Source organism: Lagopus leucura, unplaced genomic scaffold (genome assembly GCF_019238085.1).
Source record: "Lagopus leucura isolate 7727_CA_CO unplaced genomic scaffold, USGS_WTPT01 Super-Scaffold_100157, whole genome shotgun sequence".
NCBI lineage: Eukaryota > Metazoa > Chordata > Aves > Galliformes > Phasianidae > Lagopus > Lagopus leucura.
In genome coordinates this window covers 34,928,479-34,955,371 of record NW_024962334.1, presented here as the reverse complement: position 1 = coordinate 34,955,371, position 26,893 = coordinate 34,928,479, and the positions used below count along the sequence as shown (strand labels likewise).

The 26,893-nt window shown below is 39.8% G+C and overlaps 1 protein-coding gene across 2 annotated transcripts in view; it reads right to left on the bottom strand.

The window, feature by feature from the left end:
* Positions 1 to 26,464, bottom strand: part of LOC122189269 (amyloid beta precursor protein binding family B member 1 interacting protein) — a 59,420-nt gene extending 32,956 nt beyond the window's left edge. For both annotated transcript variants that reach the window (XM_042888240.1, XM_042888241.1), the window contains exons 1-6: positions 26,389 to 26,464; positions 14,536 to 14,607; positions 11,428 to 11,515; positions 9,349 to 9,641; positions 5,062 to 5,139; positions 2,792 to 2,951 (exon numbers count right to left, since the gene is read on the bottom strand). In XM_042888240.1, coding sequence (XP_042744174.1) covers positions 2,792 to 2,951; positions 5,062 to 5,139; positions 9,349 to 9,641; positions 11,428 to 11,515; positions 14,536 to 14,607 — 691 coding nt within the window. In that variant the 5' untranslated portion in view covers positions 26,389 to 26,464. The remainder of the gene's footprint in view (positions 1 to 2,791; positions 2,952 to 5,061; positions 5,140 to 9,348; positions 9,642 to 11,427; positions 11,516 to 14,535; positions 14,608 to 26,388) is intronic.
* Between the last annotated feature and the right edge of the window lie 429 nt (positions 26,465 to 26,893).

The following is a 26,893-nucleotide window of genomic DNA, read 5'->3' as shown; positions in this document are numbered from 1 at the left end:
AAATAAAATAAAATAAAATAAAATAAAATAAAATAAAATAAAATAAAATAAAATAAAATAAAATAAAATAAAAAAAGAAAGCTTTCTGTCACCAGAAAAAAATTTGATGTGCTAAAACTGAAATCTTTTGTTTCAGGCAACTGTGTTAAAAACAAGTGTCAAAACAAAGGAAGTAGAAAGGCAGAGTACAAACTGATGTGAAGATCTTCTGTTTCACTCAGCATCTCAGCAGTAATCTATTGGAGATGTATGACATACCGTCAGATCTCTCCCTTCTTGAACTGATCTGAACTCAGGGCCTCCACCCAGAAAAGCCACCAGCCAAGCTGAGGTTAGGTAATATTTGATCTCTCCTTCCAGGGTTTCACATATAAAGCAACTGAACAGACACAGAAAGCCCTTCGGAAGGAAAAGGAATTCAGCATAATTTGACAGGTAATTTTGAAAGGACTCAAATTGCATTTTTCTATAAATTCAGTATTCGGGCAGTGAATTCAACCAGCTCTCATTTTTTAAGTTGGAGTTCCCTGAGAACAACTGTATCCCCACATCAGCGGTCTTTGATGATTACATATTTCAATGGCCTAGACTGGCTGGCACAGTGTAAGAGGAGATAGCGTATATTTTATAGACTTTCAGTAGTATTTCCTTCTACTTTGGAAAAGAGGTCAGTATGCCCCAGCGTGACTAAATTTTGTGAATTAAAAAAATCACAAATTGGGATTGGTTTCAGGGCCAGTTCACAAGTACACAATTGTTAGCACAAAAGCAACCACAGTACTTCAACAACTGATATTTCTGCAATATATAAAATGCTTGTATACTTAATAAATTTATTAAATATACAACATGTATGTACATTACATAATACAATACATTAAATATATATTAAAATAGAGGCATTAGTTATTACAGATTTTAAACACAAGTAACCTTTTGAAGGGTAGACGTCTTACAGGAAAACTGCAAAATGATTCTAAGTCATAACAGAGAACTTACTCACCTGCTGTGATTGCACTGGGAGTACCAAAGAGAGGCAAATAGAAGGAATAAGGTGGGGGGGATTTATACTTTTATCATTTTTTCCTTATTTAACACTAACTTTGTTATACAGTGGAAGCAGAAAAAAGAATGCGTACCATTGCACCCGTATGGAAATTCTCTAATTGCAAACAGAAAGGCTTCATTCCCAGTTCATTTGGAACTGGTGAGAGGCCTCTGCCTCAGCAGTTCACAGACTTTTTCCAAACTACTGATTTATTTCTTTTCCTACTCTTCTTCTGTCCTGGATTTTAGAATAGTTTTTACTCATTATGAGAACAACTCTTTATTGTATTAATAGAGCACAAAGCACCAGATTTAGCAGGGATTAAAGCAATATCAATTTTTACTTTTAAAGAAAAGGTCTTTTCACTTCAATGTTTGTAACACTTGCTCTCCCTGGTATCTCTGGTTATAACTGTGTGATGAGGAATTTAAAAAAATGTCTATCAAGACCATGAATACACCCCTGTGCATTCTCTGTAATATTCATAACATAAATACAATAATATATGTCGTCATCTTAACACTCAGACATATTTTTCCAGGTTACAAAATACCAGAGGAAGCAACTGTCTAAGATAAGAAAGCACTTTAAAACTATTCACAGTGACATTTGTGACACCTCTAGGGTCTAATGCCACCTCCAGTCTTTTCTTTATTAAGATAGGCTGGTACAAAAGAATGCAGCAATCTTCATGCATCATCTTAATGGAGTAGAAAGAACAGACAGGCAGCTACTGCCTCTTTTGTTCTTACAAGCAGAGGAGTACCTCCTTGCTCATGAGCAGTCAGGCTTTTTCCAGCTATTTTTATATTTCTTTGCTTTAGTTCAGCAGGTTGATCTTTCCTGGGGTTCTGTTGAATTGCAATATTGATATTCACCTTTCTTTGTGTATTTTTGTATACTTGCTGTGAGTCTGTAAACCAAGAATGCTAGAGCCTGTTTGACAATTTCCAGTTTCTCTATTGAATGCTACTCTTAAAGAAAGTTGTGGCAATTTTCTATTTTCTTTTGATGTAAATACCTTCAAGCCTAGACAATAAAAAATTCTGAATTAACTTACAGTGAGAGAATACTCCATTCTTGATCAAACACTGAAGTCTTTTTGAAACAAAACTCCTTATTTCGCAACTGATAATGTGCATGCTTTGCACAGCTGTCTGTTAGGAACCCAGAGGGCTGGGTAGTTACTCCCTAAATCATAAGGTATCATCAGCAGAGCAACACCCCCAAAGAAGAGCAATATTCTGTTCACAACAATGCTTAAAAAAAGGACCATCAGAAGTGAAAAACACCAGAGATGACTGAAATGCTTCTGAGTTTTGTTTAATGACAGTGTTTGTTTGTTTGGTATGTAGCAGTCTGTTGACAGCACTTCAGCACTGCATTTTCTCTTCAGAGACAGAATTCTCTACAGAGTAGAATTGAGTGGTTGTGTGTTTGGGTCTGTCACTCCCAAACAAACACTGTAAAATTCAGGTGATCCTTTCAGATTGTGTAAATCTGAACAGTGGAAATAGTGCTGAGTGAGAAGCCATCTGCAGCCTGCACCACTGACAAATGGAAGGCTTGATTTTAGAGTAAGAATGGTGTATTCCTGCATCCTCCTTCAGCTTCTAGATTAGGATTTTCCATATCAGCAGACACACAGGCAGAAGAAATATTATTACATTTCAAAATTAGCATAAGATGCAATGTATCTACTTAATATATGCTCAAAAATAACCCTACTGCTACACCACTTACCAATCTGCAGCTCTGGATAGACTTCATACAGACACCAGTCCACACTGCAGTCACAATGGGTTTTCTCAAAGAGATTGTCTAAAACATCCCGTGTCACCTGGCGTTCATCCACCATGAGTGACTTTGTGCTGTTATCATACATGTGCACCTTGACAACAAGCTGAGGACAGAGTCACAGAAGGCTCGGTTAATTTCAGAAGCAAATAACGGGCTAACTTGAATCTGCTAATGCATATAAGAAAGATTAAGGCTGAAGGTTATTACTGGTTCAAAGGCATCCTGTGGCACAGTGAGACCAGAGAATAAAACAGATTGGAAGCTCTGACATTATATTGCCACCAAAATAAAGATCTTTTCTCAAAAAAAGGAAATTGAACTTTACCCTGTGCATTGCTACACGAAAGGTGAAATTGCTATGGAGAAAAAGCAGAAGTTAATCTCTTTTCTAAATCTACTGTATCTCTAATTAAGGAAAATGCTTGATAGGAAACCCATATAGAAAAGGACACAGAGTCTTTAATGAAAGCTACTAGTATGGAAAGATATAATTCAGTTTTACATGAGAAGAACAAATTTTTCCAACTGCCAACTGACTAACCTGAAATCAATAATAAGCAAATATAGATTAGTTTGTTACATTGGCTGAAAGACATTCATTGTCCCTTTATATTGTCAAGCAATTGTTAAACAAGAAACTGTGTGCATCTTTGCAGAGAGGAACAACACAAGAAAATGCTGAAGTATGTAAAACCTGATAAAGCACTGCAAATATACTACAAAGTACTTCAAATATTCCATTAGTACTGAAAGTAGAATAACAATTGTCTGCAGGATCTGTACAGAGAACCTGGAACTAAAGTGGTGAGTTGGGAGGACTTTTCCGCAGCATCTTGCTTAAATAGCTCCTTTTAAAAAGGGGGTATGAGAGGCTTTGAGGCCACAGAATCTCTTTTAAAGCTGACACAGAAGCAGAGAGGTAGGATTCTCAAGAAAAAAAATCTACATTGTATCTGAAAAGTGAAAGCAAATATAACAAAAAAGTGAACTTGCTTTGATTCTAGCCCTTCTAAGTATTTTCTCTAAGCTAAGCAACTGAGCCACAGCTCAGATGATTCAGAAAAAGAAATGCTGTACATGCATGATCTAAAATGTGTCTGGGATAAAAAAAGGGTATTTTATCTAGTTATAGTTGACTGCAGACAGAAATATGTAGGCAGCTTCCAATTTTTCGTAGAACAGAGAAAACTAGATTTCTTGACAACTATTTAGGTAACTGAGAATTCAGAACTGACAGAAATTTCAGCTTAGCGAGGAAATGGCCACAAGAAGATTAGGTCTAAGTTCCACCCAACATTTCCAAATCCAGTCTGTGGGAAAAAAAAAAAAAAAAAAAAAAAAAAGTAAAAAAAAAAATGTTTCAAATGTTTTTTGCCAAGGAAAATTGCAAGTACTGCGAGGAAAAGGTGACCAGCATTTGTTACAGATCTAAAAGACAACCCTGATTAAATTCCCCCAGTACGCTGCTTCAGAAGTAGCACAATGTGCACAGGTGTATGGTGTTCTGTGGAAATCATCTTAAAGATGGACACCCTCAAATTTACTGGAAGCTTCAATTCTTCTTCAAAAGCCTTCTGGCTCTGATCTATGATTCACACCTCCTACTTGAGCAAGACTGAAAGGCCATGCCTGTTTTTCCTTTACATCCATTTTTCAAAGCCACTGAACACCTGCAGCTTCTGTTGAGTTTACCTGTAACAATAGCTTAGGACGAGTAGGTATATTTACATGATACTCGGTGCTGCAAAGACATAGGCTGAATGCTTTTAACTAATTAGTCTGGAGCAAATTTTTGTACATTACTGCACTGCCATGAAATGATTTAGCAAGAAGATCCTCACTAATTTAACTGAGATTAGCTAAAACCATATCCAGTCTAGAAGAGAAGCTTAATACTTTTGGAATCAGCACAGCCTGAGTAAGCAATGCTTTTATATACCTTCCACTTTCTCTAAAGCAATCTTTCAGGACTGTGGGCTTTGCCCCGACACTGGGGGATGAGAAGGGGAAGGTTGGTCCTCTTAGAAATAAGTCCCCCAGAGGTAGTATTCTCACAGACCTCAGTACAGGAAAGAGTTCCACAGAATATTTGTTGATGTCTCAAGTTCAAGACAAAATATAAAAAAGCCTAATGGCTTTTACTAAGATCTTCATTATTGAGAACAATGATAACAGATAATTGGTAGCTCTTATTTCACTATTTTAAGGCTCACCTTTTTAATTTTAGCTTCCTTCAGCTTCTCCAATGCAAGTTTAATTTTGTCAGCTTTAGCTCGTGCCTCTTGTTCTTCCTGAAAAGACACAAAATAATTCCTATACTTGTTAAGTAAGGCCAGCAATTTATATACACCTGAAAAGAGTTGTTTCCTGTTATTTGTATCCAGAACATAAGGAAAACCATGAGAAATTGCATAGTTATGGGGAATTCCCAATTTTCTTGAATTAAAATCCTCCCACCAAAGCTGTGACTTATAAGTGCAGTTCTCCATTTAGTTTTCTAGTCATAGCACCCTTAAATGAGCTGTTCCTCAAATGATACAGGAATGCTTGAAAATGGGACTGTTCTATGTGTCCTGACTGACACCCCTCTTGATGCATTAAAGATTGTTTATTTTATCACTGATTCCCCTAATATTCCATAAGATATCAGAAACATAAGATAAGATGTGCAACCTGAAAGAGAGCTTCAGGACTCTTTACTGTTGCCAAATCCTCCACTATGAATGCCAGGCAAAGAATTCACATATGTCTTTTCCTCTCCAAGGGCATGAAAATCTGCACTCCTACAGTTCAGAGATGCTGAAATTTCAAGAATCCCAAACTAGCTTCTGTGGTTGAACTGAAACCGTTGGATAGAAATGGCTTCCACAGTTCTTCCACTGTTCAGAAGGGGGAATTGTAAACAGCCTTTTGCACTGTGGTCTTCCTCTTACCATCTCAGAAACACTACCCTGCAAGAAGCAGGAAAAGCATCTTAACTAAAGTAGTCCAAGCACCATGCAGGTAGACTTTCTGCTGATAAATTTAGGCAGGTATAATTCAGGTTTCTCTTGCATGTGACCTGTACAGAACTGAATTCACACACTGTACAAATCTGTGCAACAAACAGACTTCTCATCTGAGGTGAGGAACTTTCACAACCTTCATCTTTTTCAATATAAAGAAAGTTATATAAAGTAAATAAGCTACCAGATAAAAATTGTAGCACTTTTAAAGAAATGCTTCGACAGGTTAGAAGTTTTATTCTCCCTCTGCAATGTTGTCACAGTGTTTTCTGGATCTTCAAATAGAAACACATAAAAGTTATCCAGATAATATCACGTTCTACATACAAATGTAGAAGCTTTATTTAGCTTACAGACAATTCTAAAAATAAACGTCAGAGTTGATGGAAACTCATGAGACAGCTCTCCATTTCTTTGAAAGAAATGGTATACTTTTAATTGTGTCACAGTAAAAGGTTATAGAATAGAGCCTTAGTATCACAGACGTAATGGGAATAATTAATACTGCTCATTTGACTACACAAAACCATAACAAAATGTCAAGTCTTCATTTGTTCAGGAACCACCTATCAAGAATCCTGGCTAGACGTGGATTTTGATGAAACAAAATTTTCCATTTACAGTGGCATATCATTCTGTGGAGCAGAAATATAATGTCAAAAAAAAATACTCATTAACAAAGACAGTAAATACTAATTTGAAATCAGGTCTTTTCACACTTATTTTAAATGGTTATAACCTCCATCATTCACGTTATAGCTTGTGTAATAGCCCTATAGGTAATTTTCTGCATGGACAGCAAGCCATACAGCAGGAACAACATCAGTATTTCAACACAATCTGTACCAGAAAATGAGGCAAGAACTGCAACAGAAAGCAGATTCAGTGCCTTAATGAGGAAAACCAATATTGCAGAGAGATTCCTTAGAAATGCCTCTGTTTCCTGTTCTCATCCTTCTCTGCCCTCCTCCTGTACCTGAAAAGAGACCAGGAGATGCTACTAGAGATTCAACTCAGTACACAGTCCCAGAGTAACATTTTAACTGAGAAAGACAGAGGTGAGTTTCAGCTGCACTTGTGCATTTAAAATTCCAGTTGTGTTCAGCAAGTGTAACCTCTTTTCAGTCAAGAAATCTTGTTTGACCCTTAGGTTACACAGGATAACAGCTATGAAAACAAGCTTCAGCAGAGCAACCTGGGACCTGACTCTGTAAAAGCTGAGCTCAATACAACACGGAAGGAACGGAACAGCACAGCACAGTTGATTTCAGTGACCTCTAAAACACATCATGCAAGTGTCAGTGGAAGAGAGCACTGGAGGTCTGTAGTTCGACTCCCAGATCAAAGCATGAGTGTTACCAACATTATATCAGGTCAGCTATGGCTTTGCTCAGCAAAAAAGTCCAAAGATGGAGAACCAATAAACTCTTTGGGTAACCTGTTTCAGTCCTACACCAGCACTTAGAATGAAAAAAGTCCTAATGCCCTGTCTGAAGCTACAAAGCAACAAAACATAGCTTTTACCCCTTGTTATACAGTCTCCCATTGCTGTGAAGGAATTTGGCTCCACCAGCTTTGTAGCTCTCTTCAGGTATTTCAGGTTGTCACTACACCACTCCCTATCCCCCCTCTGCCAGACTCAACAAGCACAGCTCTATCAGTATGACCTCATCACTTCACATCCTCATTAAAGTTCCAGGAGCATCTCTGCTGGAGATGCTCACAATCACAATGGGCTACAGTATTCCAGGTGTGGCTTCACTCTAGTGCCAAAAGAAACAAATCATGACTCCCTCTGTCTGCTGGCCATGCTCCTTCTACCTCAGCTCACTTTCCATTTCCAATCTGGCAGCTGAAGGGCATCAACTCCTTTCCAGTGGGAGCACCTGCAGATGATTCTTGATGGTGTCAAGCAGCTCACAGACAAAAATGTTAAACAGGACAAGCTCCACAGTTGATCCCACTTGTCACCAGCCATTTATTACTCCTTGAGCCTGTCAGTTTGGCCAGTCTTTAGCTCTCCTAACCAAGCACCCTTTCAGATCATACTTGCTCAGCTCCCAAATCAGACTATTCAGAAATTTGGTACTTCCCTAAAGGTCACCAGTCTAAACCAAGATGGGGATATATTTGTAATACAATGGACAGAGCTTGTCTTGACAGAATCTCTTCTGTATCAATAATAGTTAAATAAATATAAAATAATAATAATAATAATAATAATAATAGCTAAATAAAAGATTTCAGCCTCTGAATTAAGTCTAGTTGTTGTTCTTATAAATGTTGATTCTCCTTTAAGATCAGAAGTTAACTATTATCTTCGAGACAGAGAAATGGTGAAGATCCTCCCATGTTTACAGTTTTCATTCCTCTCACCAAGCACTAAAAAGTCCTGTACATAAGATGAAACTTTATCCAGTATAATCAACAAGGTCCTCTTCCTAAAAAATTTTCTGATTCTTTTGCTTTTTTTTTTTTTCTGTATTGTGCTAAAAGCAGAGGCAGCAGTGATAATGAGCTAATTCATACTCAGTTTGTGTAGGCTTTTAAGCTGCAATGAATTGCCCACGGTTTTAGGTAAAACTGACTGGTACAGTTCTGCGCCAGCTGACAGAGTACCTTTCACTCTCCCTAAAACCTTTCCATTCCCTAAGTGTAAACAACTCCTCTCCACCTTATTTTATGTGCTCACGAATACTCAAAGAGACACTTTAAGACTTTTCAGGATTTCAGACTCATATTTTTTGGACTGCATCACTCTTCTAACACACACAGTCTCCCTGCAGGACTGAAAGGGTAAATTCTTATCTCCCTATCCACAATCTCATGTCAAAGAATTGAACTTTAAATACTTGTACTAGATATGCCATGCGTGACTTCAGTTATTAAAACTGGTTTGCAAGAAAAACAAACATGGAGGAAGTTGTGATAACTGAAATTTTAGCATATCACTAAGTCAAATGTCTATAAGTAGCACTCACTGATAATTTCAGCAACTGCTAAGGGAAACATCCACAGAACCTTCTCATCAGTAACTAGCATTTACTGCAGTAAACAAAGTGATAGCTTCACAAAATGATGGGATATTTGGCCATCCTTTGCACTGATGTCAAAGTGAAACACTCCATTACTAACTGATCATCACATTACAACTGATCATCACTAACTGACAAAACTGATTTTTTTAATACTTATTAAAAAAAAAATAAATCAGTAAAAATCTTTCACTATAGTGAACCATTTCCAATGATTAAGGTCTGTCTTGGGCTATTAGAATGGCTATTAGAAATGCAAAAGGAATGGGCAGTATGTCCAGGAACTGGCAGAAACTGCCACACTCACAATAAAAGAATTCATAGCTGTTTTGTTAGTGTAGACTCTAGTTAAGATACTTACACATGGATTTTACTGGATACCCACAGTTGTTCCAATGCAAATCCAATTCTAAAATTACAAGTTACTGAGCTCTTGCAACAAGATTCCTCTCAGACTTACCTGGCTGAGTGGCTCGGGAGGAGGTGGTGGTGGTGGTGGTGGAAGGTCTAAATCGAGGGCTGGAGGTGGAGGGGGCAAGTCATTCTTAAACTGTCTCGTAATGGTAGCACAGGGACTTAATTTACTATAAAAGTCATTATCCATGCCTGTTGGAGGCTGAGTGGCCACACTTTGCTGGTTGCCAGAAGAAGTTATCTGGGCTTGTAAAGTTCTCTGTTCAACTTCATTTATGTCTGCTACAAGGTCAGCCATTAAAGCATCAAGGTCTTTGTCCTCTAGGGCATTTAGAGATTCTGTATAGAAAACGAAAAAATACATCAAGAGTGAAGGCAATGAAAAAATCTGTTACCAGTTCGGTGAAGATTAAATTACAGGAGACATAGTTACTGTAAGATATAAGGGTTATGGGAAAGGATTTTGAACAGGCTCAAGAAAACAAACATGCTTTAGGAATGGACATTATTCTGGTTGTACTGAAGTTTTGAGTACAAGGAACTCTAGGAATACAAATGAAACAACACAGGAAGTCTCATTTTCATTGATATTGTCTCAGACCTGTGTGTTTTATGAAATCTGACCCTGTTTCAACAAAGTTTATGGGCACATGCTCAGTGATACAGATGCAAGAAATCCAATTCACTCCCATTACGCTATTTACTTATCCAGTGTTTAGTACACGCAAGAATACTCAGCAAGTTTTGCTATAACATACAGCAAACATTTTAACTGATACTTGGATAAAGAACATTTTCATATATTAGAACTATTCTATAGATTTAAAATTATTATGAACCAAAACCACCAGATGTGTTTGCAGCACATCTGTAGTTGTGTGATCAACCTCTGTGTCATACCTCATGTAATATGCAGGATTTTGAGGATCCTTTCTTTGAGGAAAAAAACAAACAAAACAGTCTCTTTTTTGAAATCATCTTATCAAACAGATATAAATACTGTAACTTTTGTTACAGTATTTCTGCTATTCTGTCAGAGTGTAAGACAAAATCTTACACTGCGTTTTGGAACTTCATATGCAGTTTGTTCTTGGATTGTTTGAACTAGACATGTTGTAAGAGATACCTTGGAATAACATCCTGTAGGATAATTTAGTTTTCTAGAAGAGAAGGGTTCTATAAGAATCACTGCATTCAGTGATCTAAATCACTTTGAAGAGGCTAGTTCAAAAAAAGAATCACAAATTGTAGCATTTTAAGTGGAATTTTGGAAAGAGATGGAAAGCTCTGAACTACACATTAAAAATGACAATACTTCAACAACAAAGAATAGATCATTCATCAAACAAAGTGAATGTGTCATTGGACCATCTCAGTTTCCTCTGCTTTACCTGCTGTGCTGACAGTGTATTTTCATAAGCTTTTTTTTACAGTGGAAAAGCTGCCTTACAATCCTCTATTTATATTTCTAACCACTTTTCTGGTAGAGACATTATGGCATAATGTAGCTTAATGGCAAATTCATTCTACAAAATAACACTAGTTGAAATCAGCTGAAATAAATGGAAACATGCAAACAAGCAGCCCCCCAGCAAAAATTTAAAAAGAAAAAAAAAGCACAAGAGCACATTTTTAAGCTCAGCTCAATTCCTTGACTCAGTTTGTCAGGGAAGCAAGCAGCAGAAGTGACAGTCCAAGCCAAAATGAGAATAAGTAATGTAAACTGGAAGAAACTGAAGCCAGTACTTCCACTAGAAATAAATGCTTCCGCAGCTCTGACTTCACACTGAGATAGCACAGTTTTCTATTAAGTTTAATCTTTACACAAAAAGGTTGCCTTTTTGAAAATACTTCAGATGACTTCTATTTTTTTGCTTTCCCTCTACACTCAGACATAGTAAAAAGTCTGATTCTTCTGTAAGACCAAGCAACGTCCCTTTAAAAACACTTGGTCCCTTTGAAGTTTCCTAAACTGAGACACACAAACATACCACTGCTCCAGCAAAGCAGTTCTTTTTTCTATACTTTATTTTAGATCAGAGGTGTTTGAAGCTTTTCGTCACATTTGTTGCTGTGAGGTATTTAAAATAAGTATAAAAATGAATGAGTCCATTCAACTCCTTACCATTTAAATCCTTAAAACCTACAGTAAAGCTGAATTCCTTGTTGGCCACTTGGGGGGATGGAGTTTGTACATTTTCCACTCCTAAACTCTGTTAAGGTAAAAGAAAAAGGAAAGTGTTTTAATGATATAACTACTATTACAGACATTAACATCTGTCAATTAGTTACCAAGATGTGTTTAACTCAATTCTTTTTCAAGAAACAGAATGGAACACGCTAGTTTCTGAGATTATTCCTAGACTGATAAACTGAAGACAGACAAGACCAAAGCACCGTCTCATACCAGGTGTTCAATGGTTTGCATACTTCCCAGTACAATGTCAAACCATGCAAACGCCACTCTTGTCAGGCAACAGCTGGGCATGGTTTGGGAAAAAGCACAGGCTGGGGCTGTTGCATGGAACTGTTTGGGTTGAAAAGAACCTTAAAGATCACCTAGTTCTGGTCCCCTGCCACAGGCAGGGACACCTCCCTCTAGACCTGATTTCCCAGGGCCCCATGCAACCTTGCCTCAACCACCTCCAGGAATGGGGGCATCCATAGCTCCTCTGGGTTGCCTGTTGCAGCGTCTCAGTAACTTCACAGTAAACAATTTCTTCTTCTGTAGTGTCTACTCTACATCTACTCTCTTCCATTTTAAAGCCATCACCCCTTGTCCAATCACTACATTCTCTGATAAAAAGTACCTCTCCAGCTTTTTATAGATCAATTTAGGTACTGGAAGGCCACTGCAAGGTCTCCCTAGAGCCTTCTCTAAACCAAACAACTTCAACTCTCTCGGCCTCCAACAGAGACACTGAAAAGCCAGACTCATTTTGAAAGGCTTTTTGAGTTTTTTGGGAAGAGAGGTGGAGGTGTGTGAAATTTAGCTGCGTACACGCACAGATTTGAGCTGTGCAGTGCCACTTGCTCTAGCATTATATTTACTAATATAAATCTTGGTTTTGTCTTCTCCTGATGTTTGAAAACAAATAACACCAGCTAACCAACAGCAAAACATGCTGCTGTTTGCAATGGAAACTGCAAATCTTCATAGTTAAATAGAGAATTTCTAGTCTGTGGCTTGCAGTTTAGGAAACAAGCATAGAAGCAATACTTTCTTAATTTTAGGAAAAGTGCATACAGTGAGATAAATTCCACTTCTATTCCTCATTAAAGAAGATTACAGCTGTAACAAGCAAACACCATAGACAAGACTGGAAGGAATTTCAAGGAGCTGTCTAGACTTGTTCCACTACCATCCAGTTATACCTTGGACACATTTGACAAAAGTACTGTTAACCTCATTTTTGAAGTTTCCAATCAGATGAAATCCAGCATCTCTTCTTGCACTGTTCTACTGCTTCTCTGCTGAGACTGCTATCCCTGTCATCAAACCTTTCCTCAGAGGTTAAGCTAACCTTCCTGTGCTGCAGCTGAAGGCTGTTACCTGTACTGTTACTCTCTGTGGACATGGGGAAACAAATTTTCTGCTACGACGCTGACTTCTATGTATTTTAAGATTGTTAGCAGTCTCCTCTAGACTAAACAACCCCTGTGCAATCTTTTCTTATAAGTCGTATTTCTTTTACTCATAATTCCCATTACCTTCCTCTGGATTTTCTCAAGTTGATTCTCTTTCTCTTCAAAACGCACTGCTAACACTGGACAAAATTTCCCAGTTGAGATCTTAGCAACACTGCACACAATGGAAGGATTACTTCATTTATCCAACAAGCTCCAGTATGACATTTTGTTCATTGTCAGTTTGTACTGGGGCATTTACATTTTTGAGTTGCCTGAAACTGAGAGCTATTTTTCAGGAAAATTAATATAAATGTTTTTCCTGGAACTCTTTTCACTTATTGATGTCTTGTGGGTACTCAAGACATGTTGGTTTCTTCTCAAGCTGTACAAAGCTGGAAACCACTGATGACTTTAAACACTGCTATTGTGTTAATACTTACTCTCATAAGAATCAACTTGGTGTAAGTAGGGGGAGAGGGAGGAATGAAGCACATGTGAGTTTAGGGAAGGGGTGATGTCAGCACATTAGGGAGGAGGAGAGTCAGTCTTGGTTTTAGAAATACATCCTGACCCATCTGCACCACTGAGTGGAGAAGCTCACACTCTTACTCTCCCCCCTGCACACATGATGTCATGCCTTGTCTGAGGAAGTAAAATTTATCACAGGCAGCCTTTTGTCAGTTTTCAAAACACAATAATGAAATGAAATTACCCTAAAAGAAATTCTCTTTATATACATACACAAATATTGAGTATACATGACCACAAAAAGCTCTTAAGAAGGTGAAAAGCTATCAAGGAGCAAAGTATTGGGATCTGACAGCTAAGAAAGTAATACTGAATCCTGGCTTTCATACAAAGCCACTTATTTAAGCATAATCCCCATTATGTGACTCACAATTATTGGTATTTAATTTGGCAAGATTGGGAATTACCTGTAGAAAAGATATCTCAAAACAGGGGCTGTAAGCAATCAAATTCACACAATCTAAGACAACAGCTTAAGTGTTTTCAAACAAGCATATATTAAAGTACAACAAATTTACAGAGCTTGTGTCTTTTAGAAATAAAAATTCTCTTTTATCAGGCTTTGCAGGAAGTATTTAGGTTTAGAAATAGGCTCCTGCTGTTTTATAGTTTCCTCTCAAGACTGTATTCTGCACTGGAAATAATGTCTCCATAAATCCTTGAACTGCTTGTTACTAGCTGTAACTTAATATTTTGGCATATCTAAAGATGACTTGTATTGCTACATGAATACACTCAAGATAATATTAAATGTTGTTTTTATTTCCAAAGTGTACAATGATATGCAGGCTGTATCTCATTTACCCATGTATGCAAAGCATTCATAACTGAAAATTCTGATTCAAACTCCGAATCTTTCACCTTCTTGGGACTGAGTCCAAGAAGGATATAAATTGCTTATTTATTTGTTTGCTTGTTTTTGAGAAAGCATCTTTCATAAGCAGTTATATGTCAATAACTATCTAGCCTGCACTGATATTCCCTTCTTCTACAGGCCACGTGATTTAAATGTCAGGCAGAGAAATTCAGTTGAAGGTTTCTCAGAAGAATTTTGATTGGGAAAAAAATGATTTACCTGGGTCAGCATGTCCATCTCCCCAAGTAAATTGCTGAACATTTCATCTATATCATCACATGTTTGCTCCATCTGAAAGAAAAAAATCCACAGGCAATGAATCATCACAAATTCATTCCAAAGCCAGCAATGGTCAAAACCAGAGGATATGCAGAATTCCACTGGAGATGCCAAGTACCCCTGGAGTTTACTGGGTGTAATCTTGTTCAGGATCTGGTTATGACTAAGTACATAACCAACTTTTTGTCTCAATATTTTTCACTACTTTTTTTCAAATACTAGTAGACTCGGAGAACTTCCATCTTATCCAACCTCAAAGCAACTGAGGGAGAGCACTGAGACAAGGAGAGCATGTACAGGGCTGCATGATAATGGTGACTTCTGCCGCATGAGTCAGGATTTGAGGACAGTGCCAAATGACATTCATAGGGAAATAATGTTTCTGCTATAATTCCCTTCTTCTTTCTCCTGTATAAGTTCCTTTGGAAGAAGTGAAGTAGTGTAAAAGAGTGTCACCTAAACAAGGTGCAGGCAACTGCAAGCAAGGCAACTGCAAGCAAGGCTTTGAATTTGCACAGTTCTCTTAGGTCCTGCAAATCCAAGACTTAAAGATTTGGGAACTGAATGCTGTTAACAGCATGTCACACATGAGTGAGCAAATGGAAAGCTGAAGTCATCTCATCTGCTTCATTTCCAGCTGACCAACCCACACTGAATGGCTCACTGTATGAATCCTACAGAGCTTTCTCTATAAAAGTCAGTTTTTGTAGATCCAGCAGTATTCTGGTTGCGTGCATAATTACTAAATCTTAATTCATATATTCAAATCAATAACTCTAGCAGCTTATCTGGTACATGGAGAATCAATTTTCATAAAAGAGATAGGCAAATGGCAATTATTTGATCAGATAGATTAAAGTTGGATCTGTTTAAGACAAGAACTGGAGCTGCAGCTCATACTGGTATTGTACTGATAGTGTCTCATCAGTAGTTAAGTAACAAATATTTTACACCTTTCTGTTTTCTCTGACTTTTGAGGACCTTATCAGCTGTAGCTGTTTGTATGTTGTTGTGTGTTTAGCTGTTTCAGTTTTACTTTCAGGAACAAGACATCAGACTAGTTCCATGAACCAACTGAAATTGTTTTCCTGAAAAAAAAAAGCCAACAAAGAGCACTGAATACTGTATTACAGAACAGTTTAACCAGATTATACTGGTTTCTTTTTTAAAGGTACTAATAAATTCATATCTTCTTTGCAAGCACATGATTTTCTGAATATTCAGACTCATTTGATTCATGAGGAAATAAAATGATTGTATGGAAAAGCTAAGTGCAAATAATTCGCTATGAATTTTACATTTCCACATCAGAGTTAGTCACTAATGATTTTTTCTCATCCAATCATATAGATTTTAACATTAGGGCTTTTTACACCTCAGGCACGTGGGCCAGAACACTTGCATTAAGAAGGAAGTGTGTCAGTGTCTGTCCCTTTCAAGTGTCACCTCCCATGAGCTGACATCTATCATGACAACCCATCACCAAGCCACTCCTCCTACTTGTTTCTGTCTTTTTCTCTTAAATTCTTTTAGGAAGAAAAGTTAAACATCCCCATCACCAAATGTGAAGAAAATATTTTTATGTGAAAACACACTGGATGATCTCTTAGACTAATATAAGAACTTTCAAAATTCATTGCAGATTTTGTCATGAGCTAGAAAAACAAAAGACAGTAAAATGAATGCCCAGAATGGGGAACTCAAGTGTGTCTGTCTGCTCTTCTCTTCTTTGCTCCATCATATTCAGGACTCCTCTCCATTCTCATTTCTTTTCTCTCCGTGCTTCAGAAGGAACAAATAGACAAAACAACAACCAGACATGGGAACTAGCCCATTCAAGGCAGATGTTACTGCATATAGGACCAGAAGAATCTTTTTTTTTTTCTTTTTTAACTTACTTATAAATAGCCTTGAAGTTATTCAAACCAAAAACTCAAAGTGAAACCTGCAGCTGTATTAAGCTATTATTAACAAAAAAGGGGAAAAAAAATTACCTAAGCTCCCAGGAGAATACTGAGTTACAGACTCAGTCCTCCTTTGTATCTTCTAAAATATCTGCAGCTATCCTGTATATAGCACTACTAATAACAACTCTTAAAATCACTATGAACTAAACTGAAAAGTCAGTACTTTCACCATGTTTCCCATGTTATGCAAAAGACTTCAAGCAGAGAAAAGAGAATTAAAATAAAAAGAGGAAATAGTGGTTGTAAAGAATAAGAAGATTTAGGAGGGGCATTTGGAAAGGCAAACATCTGAATCAAACGTATTTTTAATGTGACTGACATTTAAGCTGAGCCTTCTATCCCCCCTTTTGAATGGACACCAATAACAGGAAAAGGTATTCCCTTGGTTTATTCCCCCCAAATTTCACATCCTCAGATCTGCACTGAGCTCTCATTTCCTGATGAAAGCTGCCTTTTTTTTTTTTTAATACTCCCACATTTCTCACACTGTTTACCTACTGTGCATATTCTCTTCAGCTTTCTATTTTAACCACCAAGTCTCACTGTGTGTTCCACGCATATTAAACTCTCACAAGGTTGATATAAAACAGAAATATCAACTAATTGCATTTTGACTCATCAGTACATTTATTCATATTGCCACTTACTACAAGCCCCTCAGACCTTCTTGTCCTATTTTTTTTTTTTTTTTTTTTACCTTCTCAATGTGAGATTTAGCAGCCACTTGGCTCTTAAAAGTCATTTAAATCTAAAGTAAGAGACTGGTGCATAACAGAGCTCTTTGCACTGCTAACATCTTTGTGTTTCAGTTTACCCCAAGAAAAGTCTGATTTCAGCATATTTGCTCTGCCTTCTCCTTCAACATTTGAGTCTGAGGGACACTTCTTCTGTCATAGGCTTCGTTGGCATTTCCAAAGACACACTTACATCCATTCGGGTGACCCTCTGAGGGGACCTCCAACTCTTCCACAAGAAGCAGCCTGAAGCCCTGTCCAACAACACAGAACTCCAGTGTGCTGCATTTCTAAACTTGGCAACAGAGCCACACAAAGCTTTCAGCTTCTGCATGTCTACTCCCTATATACTTTTATTTTAAAAGGAAAAGAAAATTTCTGGATGTCTTGAGCTATAGGGTGGGAAGTTGGAATTTAATTATCTAACCTCCAACAACAGAGAAATTCAGCAGATGCAGGGAAAGCTACCCAACTTGCTGTATTTGCATGAGAAACAGACTTTGTGGGCAGTGCATTATCCTGTTCTCACAAGGCTGATCTGGGACTCCAGGGCACCAAAAAGAAATTCCTTGCTCAGATACAAGAACGAAGAAACAGTCCTTGCACTCAGTCTCCCAGTGCACAATCCTACACAGGCTAAGTAGAATCTCATTAATATAATTCAGTGTCATGCACTGACATGCATAACAGGAACTACCTTTGATGGTCTGTAATACAAACTCTGTCACTAACGAGTGTGATTTCTGTATGGTTGTAAACACCTTGATTTGTTAAGATGCTTGCAGTGGATTTGTGAGGTCACGGCCGGAACCAATGGTTGAGCACCAGGTAAGAAGGCATGGCTAAGCCAGGGAGCTCAAGTGCAACCAATGCGCCTGAGTGACTGGAAGGGGTGGAGCCTGGATCCGACCCTCCTCACCCTCATTTAAAGTTAGCAGCCAAAGGAGCAGCACCTTTCTGGACAGATTGCACTTGTGCTGTTGCTGGTAACTGGAGGGTGTGAGCCATGTTTTCTTCTTTGTTACTTGCTATTGGTCTTTAGTGCTTGTATCCCATTAGAAGGCACTGTGGTCACCTTTTTTTTACCACACAGATTCTATAGAAAATAAAATCACCCACTGCTTTATTTATTTTAAGAATGAAGAAAGTTTTGCAATTCTATAGAATGGCTTGGGTTGAAAGGGAAGGGCAGTCACCGTCAAGATCAGACCACCCAAGGCCCCACCCAACCTGGCCTTGAATGACTCCAGCAATGAGCATCCACAGCTTATCTGGGCAGCGGTGCCATGCCTCACTGCCCTCTGAATAAAGAATTTCCTTTATCTATCTTATCCTAATCTCCTCTCTTTCAGTTTAAAACAGTTACCCTTACTCTGTCTCTCTACTCCCTGATAAAGAGTCACTCTCCAGCATTCTTGTAGTCCTTTCAAGTCTTGGAAAGCCACAATGAGTTCTTTCCAAAGCCTTTTCTTCTCCAGGCTGAACCACCCTAATTCTGCCAGCCCCTCTTCATAGGAGAGGTACTCCAGCCTCTGGAGCATACCCATGGCCTCCTCTAGACCTGCTCTAATAGGTCCATCTTCTTTCTTGAGCTGGGGGCCCCAGAGCTGAACACAGTACTGAGGTTGGGTTTCACAACAGAACAGAAGGTGGGGAAATCACTTCCCTTAACCTGCTGGCCACCCTCTTTTGATGCAGCTTAGGATTAGCTTTCTGGGCTGACAACACACATCCCATATCCAGTTTTTCATCCAACAGTCCATTATTGCAGGGCTGCTCTCTATCCACTCATCCTTGAGTCTGCACTGATGCTTGGGATTGCTCCAGCCCACATTCAGGACCTTGCACCAGGCCTTGCTGAACTGTATAAAGTTCACACTTTATGTGTGATTATGTTATGTGTTATGGTCCACTTCTCAAGCCTGTCCAGGGTCCCTGTGGATGACATCCTTCCTTCTGTGTACCAACCTCATTGCTCACCTTGGTGTCATCCAGACACCACTGTACTGTGCTTGACGCCACTGCCCACATTATTAATCAAGATATTAAACAGTACCAGTCTCAATACACCACTCATCACTGGTCCCCACTTTGACACCGAGCCATTGTCTGCAACTCTTTGGATGTGGCCATCCGGCCAATTCCTTATCCACCAAACAGTCCATCCATCAGATCCATGTGTCTCTGATTCAGAGAGAAGGATTTTGGGTGGGACTGTGTCAAAAGCCTTGCACAAGACAAGGCATATGAGATCTGTTTCTCTTCCCTCATCCACCAACACTGTCACTGGAGTTTATAACCAATGTGTACATTTACATAAGACAACTGCACAATGCCCATGAACAATACTCAGGGAGTGGAATTGTTGGATAGAATCATCATCCCTTGGCAGGAAGCTGACAGTAGCAATAGAACAACAGCACAGAATTCATCTTAAAAAAGAAACTATTAAAACAAAACAAACAAACAAAACCACCCAATCATGAAAGCTAACTGATTATCCTGTGCAGCTCAGGCATGGGACCAAGCAAAATTAGAGTTGCTACTATCTAACACCTCTGCAAGAACTACTGAAAGCCAGCCCCTTTCAACAGGAAAAGTGGCCTAAGTCACATGGTAACGAGGTTCTGCACTTGCAATCTGAAAACAAGCTTGAAGCCCTTGTGTAATACTGAACAGGAAACACCAACGGCATCACAAATGAGAATATCATCTCTGCAACACTGTCTCAGTTGAGTTGATGCAGTCTAATGAACCAAAGGCTACACAACAACAAAGAGGAACAAGGAACAGTGTGATATCAGTAGGACAAAACATGCAGGAGAGTTGTGAGAGGAACCATGTCAGGAACCACTTAGTCATCTGGTAGAAGTTACAGACACAGAATTGTCTGTTATTGTTGAGCTGTGACACAAGCAAACAGTAAGGATAAAAATAGACAAACTGTATTTTTACAAGTCACGTAAAAAGATTGAAACTACATCTTCACCTCCTAGTCCCTGCACTACAGCACACAAATGTCAAAGTTCTAAGTCCACCAAAATAAACACCAGCTGTTTGACTATCCAGGTGACCACTACCTTCTCCTAGCAGAATGCTTAATGTTTAAATGCCTTTTGGAGCAGAATGAATTCTACAGTGTTTTGAAACCCACAGGTAGCCCAGATCAGAGATCAGTAGGAAAGGAGTGTGATTAAAAAGTGCATAAAGAGCCAGAGGAAGTTACTGAGGCATCATACTGCCCTGGTTTATAACACAAAAAGAATGGCATATTAAATGAAACCAAAACTCTGCACAACTCTTCCAGGAAATTTGCACAGTGTACCCACAAAATTTATCACCAAAACCAGTGAGTTAATAAGTTGCTGAGTTGGTTTTCTCTACACACAATTATAGCTGAAAAAGTGTTAGTATTCTAGAGAAACATAATCACAGAATGGCCAGGGTTGGAAGGGACCTCAAGAATCACGAATCTCCAACCCCCTGCCACATACAGGGCCACCAATCTCCACATTTAATAATAGACCAGGCTGCCTAGGTCCCTCCCTCTACTTAAAACCATTTCCCCTTGTTCTGCTGTTACCTACTCTTTCAAAGAGTTGATTCCCCTCCTGTTTGTAGGCTCCCTTTAGGTACTGAAAGGCAATTAGGTCAACACAGGTCAACACAGAAACATAGGTATGAATGATGAATCTCATACTTCATGGCCCAAAATAAAGGCTTTACTAATCTGGAATCTGAGCAAAGGTTTCAAAACAGATAACAAAGTGCCTCTCAGCGAAGGATTTCTTATACCTTCTTCTGAAATACATGATGCTAACCACTGTGGAGACAACTTGCTGACTAAATTGACTGCGCACCTGAAATAGACATTTTTATCTTCCAGGACCTCACTTCGGAGTCTCCTGTCAACTCCACAAGGGGACTGCTTTTATGGAGCTAGGAAGCAGCGCCACTTCTGTTCTTTACATAGTGTCCTCTCAGCAGATAACATGCTTCAGTCTGGCCTAGGTCTAACAGCATTAAAGAAATATTACACAGCCACAGGCTTTGTAATCTCATTTTCCCTTTGTCACAATTATTTACTGCAGAATGGTCCAGCTTGGGGATTTTCCTACTGTGAGCTATACAGAGGGCACAAACTCTCCACCAAGTTTTAAATGATAGCCATCTTCATGCAGAATTGGCTGGAGAAACAACTCCTGGTTCTAAGCCAAATTTCTGGCACACAGCAAAAGGATGTCCACTGCCCCGATTTATCTTCTGGAAAAGGCAGCAAGCTGGACAAATTACTTCTATCTATCCCCTTCCATGTTCTTTCCCATAATCTATGTTTGCTGATGTTGGGGTTGTTTTTTCCTTCCTTTTTTTTTTTTTTTTTTCCTTTTTTCCCAGTTATCCAACACAGCTGTACATAACTAACATGATGAAGCAACACTGTTTTGCATTTTTAAAAATTGCCACCAAGTAAAAAAAGTTAAATTGTTGGTATATTCTGGATCCAGCATATCTGGATGCTTAGCCTCACTCTGCCCAGAAATGGAGAAGATGGCTAAGGATTTCATTCCCAATTGCTATCATTAAGCTACTCCCAGAATTCCCTCATCCCCAGGTCACCCAGTGATAGGTGGCTTGTCTTGTGACTCCCTACTAAACAAATATTTTGATATTTAGCTTTCAAATCCACAGGCAGACTGACCCTGCATTCACAGACTGGCTAACCACCATAAAACGGAAGCCCACACATGAGAGAGAAAGCAATAGATGGATCCACAATGTGGGAAAACCTGCCCACCTCCCCCAGTATTCTACTGAATGAAGGAATGCCAAATATCAGAAAATGGAAACAATATGACAAATTTAGAAAGGGAATAAAAGGAATGAAAGTTACCATACAAACTTTAAGCACAGTATTTTTTTTCACCAAAACACACTGTGATCAGAAGCAGCAATAAGTAATAGATTTCAGACAAAGATTTCTAGGCTAGGGGGAAGCCTGGAGTCACCCAGATGGGGTGTTATATTGGTATGGCTGTGGCTGCCTTGCCACAGACGAGCAAGCCCTAAACCACACAGAGGAAACAGGAAGAAAATGTAGCTAGAGAAGAATCTTGTGACATGTCCATAACTGTTCCATTTCTGTATGGTTTTCCTTCCATGATAAAGAAATGCCACTGCCTCACTCTTTTCTTTCCTGACACATTTCCACAAAAACACATTTAGAAGGACTTATTGGGCCCATCCATCCTTCTTGACTCTGTGCTTCAGTGAAATTCCCACACCAAGCAAGAGAATGGGGCAGGCCTTGTAATGCTGGAAAGGTTACAAAAATCCTTCTCAGAAGAAGAAAAGTAATAACGTGTCTGTACCCTGGGGTACCAAAGACGAGCACCAAAATCAAACAACAAAGGCCACTGAGAAGCAACTTTTCATTTGCTATGGACTGCATGCCAGCAAGTGGCTGACAGGGACTGTTCTGTGGACCTTTCCTACTCCCTTGGCAAACTGCCTTCTAGCAGACATCATTTTGCCTAAAACAGGAGACTCAGAAAGTCATTTGCAACTCTCGTTAGTAAAGGCACCCAGTTAGTGCCATTATGATTATGATTCTTATCTCTCTGAGCTCGAGGGACTAGCACTGTTGCTATTTGCAGACTTGTTCCCTGTATTCTCCCCCTCTTCCTGGCAGGTGTGGGTAAGATGAAAAAAATTTCACCAAATAAACATTTTGTGTTTATTATGTCAGTTAAATGGTCTGAGTATAACTGAGAACTTTCCTTGGCCAGTGTTGTTAGCTACAAAGGGTCAGCTCATCACTGATAGCAGATACACAGTGAGATATTAGTGTTACATGTCATGGCTTTACAGCTACTGCTTTAGACTGCAAGCAAATACACAGGGTAAAAGTAAAAAATGCAGGTACTCTGAGGATACAAAACTTAGACTAGTAATGCCTCTGGATATATTTCTAAACAAAGTTGCATAGAAAAAAAAAAGTTCATATACATTGAATCTTCTTTTTCTTCTAGGATTCATAATGCACCCACTCCCCCAAACACTCCTTTTTACCTTAATAACTGTTACACTGATTTATTTGAAGATAAACTCACGGCATGCTGTATCAATTTTCAACAAGAAGAAAAAGTGATGTTTGCCATCTGATGTGGCTTCTGGTAGCAAAAGTTATGACTGCTTGCCACCAATCTAAAAGGTCAATTTTCAAAAGAAAGGCTTAGAAACTAACGACAAACAATCATTTTTCAACAATCATTACCAAACTAGTGTGCGAATTCCCACATTAAAGTTGTAAGTCAGATAAAAACTACTTGTTTCCTTTTCATTCACGGCTCATTAGCAATGCTACAAATTAATATTAAGCTGTGGTGAGGAATGGGTGTTCATGCAAATGTGCAAACGTCTCCTAACAGGAGAGGAGGACATAGGCACCTTGGTTTCTTTCACAGTGTAATGACTTCCACTCTAGCAGATGAACTAATATCTAGGGTAGTCAGGAATCAATATGCAGGATGATAAGGAAAGCTGGCTAAAATTTGCTTTTTCAGGAGAAACGGGTCACTCCTAATCATGAAAAGACATATGGTGGAGTTTCTACAACATTTGCATCCAATCTCATTATTTGCATCCAATCTCATTATCCTAGACTTTTTTTTTTTTTTTTTTCAGTCAGTGAAGAGAAACAAAGGCAATTTAACAGATCATGATGAGTAGCTGTCTAAAACTGAGCAGCAGAACTCGGAAATTTGACAAGCATCTCTCTCTTTCTCAGTTGACCATAAAGGTAACTAAAACCTCTGGTGACTAACATGGTAGTATTTGAAGTTGAGTGAGGAGGACCCTGCCTATAAAGTCCAGCAAGGACTTTGGGAGGTGGGAAGGGTCATCTGCATGGATGCATGTCACTGTCACTAGAAGTCTTCAAAAAGAAACAAGCTAAGGACAGTATACTGTTGCAGGCAACCAAAAAGCTGAGTTTCACTTTTGCCTCAGATCAGCACCTGACAACGTGAAGTCAATGTCACTACAGGTCAGATAAGCATAAAACAAAACAAGTCAAGATGTTATGAAATGGAAGATGAAAAGATTTACCAGAAAGAAAAATATCGATAGTTTGCAGAGTGAGCTAGAAAGGACCTGAATGATAAGCAGTAAAATCTAATTTAGGTATATCCCTGCAATAGAACCTCTGAAATAGAACTGCTTTTCAAGAAAATCCATGTTCCCAGATTCCTCCTTGAATGATGGACATTTGTGATCTGCAAACAGACAGGTTCCCTCCTGAATGAAGCAGTCCCTCCTCTCAGCTCCAGGAGCACTCCAGACCAGTAGCCTTCTCAGATACTTTCAAGATCAGATACAACTGCTGATCCCTGCACCAAGCCTCACCTCTCTCCTCACTCCATACTAAATTATAGCTGTAAGACATCAGTTCCTTTTCTGCTAACAGGAAAGGTGAAAAACAGCAAAACAAAATCTTAGTGAATTTGGGAAATTTGTTACTTCCTAAGAAACCTCAGACCATGGCTAAACTAGCTGCCCCCTGTGCTCATGCTGCTGCCTCCCTGTGCAAGTTACTGTCCCCCCAAATGTATTAGTTTCTAAAGCTTTACTTGTTAAGAAAGATCAAGTCTCTACACTGACTCATAAATGCATGAGTTATTGTATGCGATCTACTGGATAATGCTCAATTATAGTAGGATTTAGTCTTTTAACCAGTAAAAATCAAACTAAGCAGGAATAAATATTTGATAATTAAATAAACCAGTACTTCAAAGGACTCATATTCTGCTTGAAGATAATGCACAGCAAATAATCACAAATTCCAGCATGAGCAATTAAAACACAATTTGCCCAATAATTATTTTGAGCCTTCAGTCATATTTTTCTCCCAATGCCAGAAGTATCTGCAGTACCCAAGGAGGTATTTGAAAAAGAAATAAGGAAGGGGAAATGATTAAAAATACCCTTTCAGAGTCAGTACAATTTTCCATGGTCCCAGATGGACCCAAATTCTCTAAGAACATAAAGCAAGGATTACTCAGCTCTCTGCAACATTCTGTTGACTAAACGTCCCAAAGATATTTGTAATCCATATTTCTAACCACATTATCTCCATTTTTAAGCAAAGCTTGCACAAAGAACGAGGTACAATTAAATGCAATAGTCTCCCTAGCAAGCCCACGAGGGGAAATAGAAGAAAGAAGTTAAACGTTCTGTTTTAAACTAAGTTTTAACCCAAATTCATATTCTTTACCAAGTTTCTAGAAAACAAGTTTGTAAAGTCAGTGAAGGTGAAAAAGTGGGAGCCTGTACAGGTGGAGCAGGTCGCCCAGCACAGCCTTCTGCAAGGTCTGATGGAGCACTGCAGTGTGCCCAGCCTTGCTAATGCCACACCTACACCAGCTAACAGTGATGCTCACGGGGTCAGATTTGAAGCAGGTATTTTTTTGGATTGGGGACAGATGGCAAAACATGGGTTTCACATCATTCACAAAGGGGAGCTAGAACCAAAGAGGAAAAACGAGTGCCAAAATATCAGAAGCTGAGGTTAAGAGGGAACAAGCAGGAGCCACATCAACTCCAGATGGGAGCAATGTGGGGCAGGAACGGTCCTCAGCAAGTCAAACTGTGTCACGGCGTGATGGCATCTTGCGTATTTTGCTGGCAGGAGGCATTCCAGCGTCCAAATTTCATCCAAAGCTGAAACCTTTGGATTGGACCTCGTGGGGACTGTCTGTACACGTTACGTTCGCGGCATTCCCGTGCAGGCAGCACGCGGTGCGGGCCTCCTCAAGGAGAACGCGGGGCCCCACCGCTACGTACCGCCGCCACCCGCCGCGGCCCCGCCCGCCGTCGGAAGCCCCGCGGGGAGCGACCCGCCTGACGGTGGGGCTGCCGCGCTCCCCTCAGCCGGCTCCCGCCCTCCGACAGGCGGGAGTCCCCCGGCCGGAACGGGGCCCTCCGCTGCTCCCCGCTCCGGCACCGCTATCGTTGCACCCCACCGCAGCCGGGCGCCTCCAGACCTCCTCCCGCCCGCTCCGTCGGGGCCGACGCTTCCCTCTACTCCGACTCACCTTGGCCGGCGGGAGGGCGGGAGGCTCCCGGCGCTGCTGAGAGCAGGAGGCGCGGCGGGGCGGCTCTGCGGCTCTCCCTTCGCGGCGGGAACCCTCCCGCCCTGCGCCTGCGGGGAAGTGGGGCCGGCCCGCGGGCTGCCTATGCGGGCGCCGCCCCAGCGCTCGCAGCAACGCCCTCCGCCTTCAGCCCCGAGGGCAGGCGGCCGCTCTCGGGTGTCCGCTGCGGGCGCTTCTGGTGGCGGTGACTCCCCGGCTCGAGGCCGCCCCGAAGGCTGTGATGAGCCCGCGAAATGGTGCCCGAGGCACGCCCAGACCCTTGGCCACCTCAGCGAGGCCGGGCTGCTGGTTTTCTGACAGAAAAGTGATCTTGGAGAGACTGGCTGCACTTTTTGTAAATATATTTATTTGCGTATTTATTTGTAATCCATCTCAAGCCAGCACGTTGCCCTCACAGCATCCCACTTCTCCGTCGCTTTGTGGCATTGTGAAGCACTGTTTGAGGTGT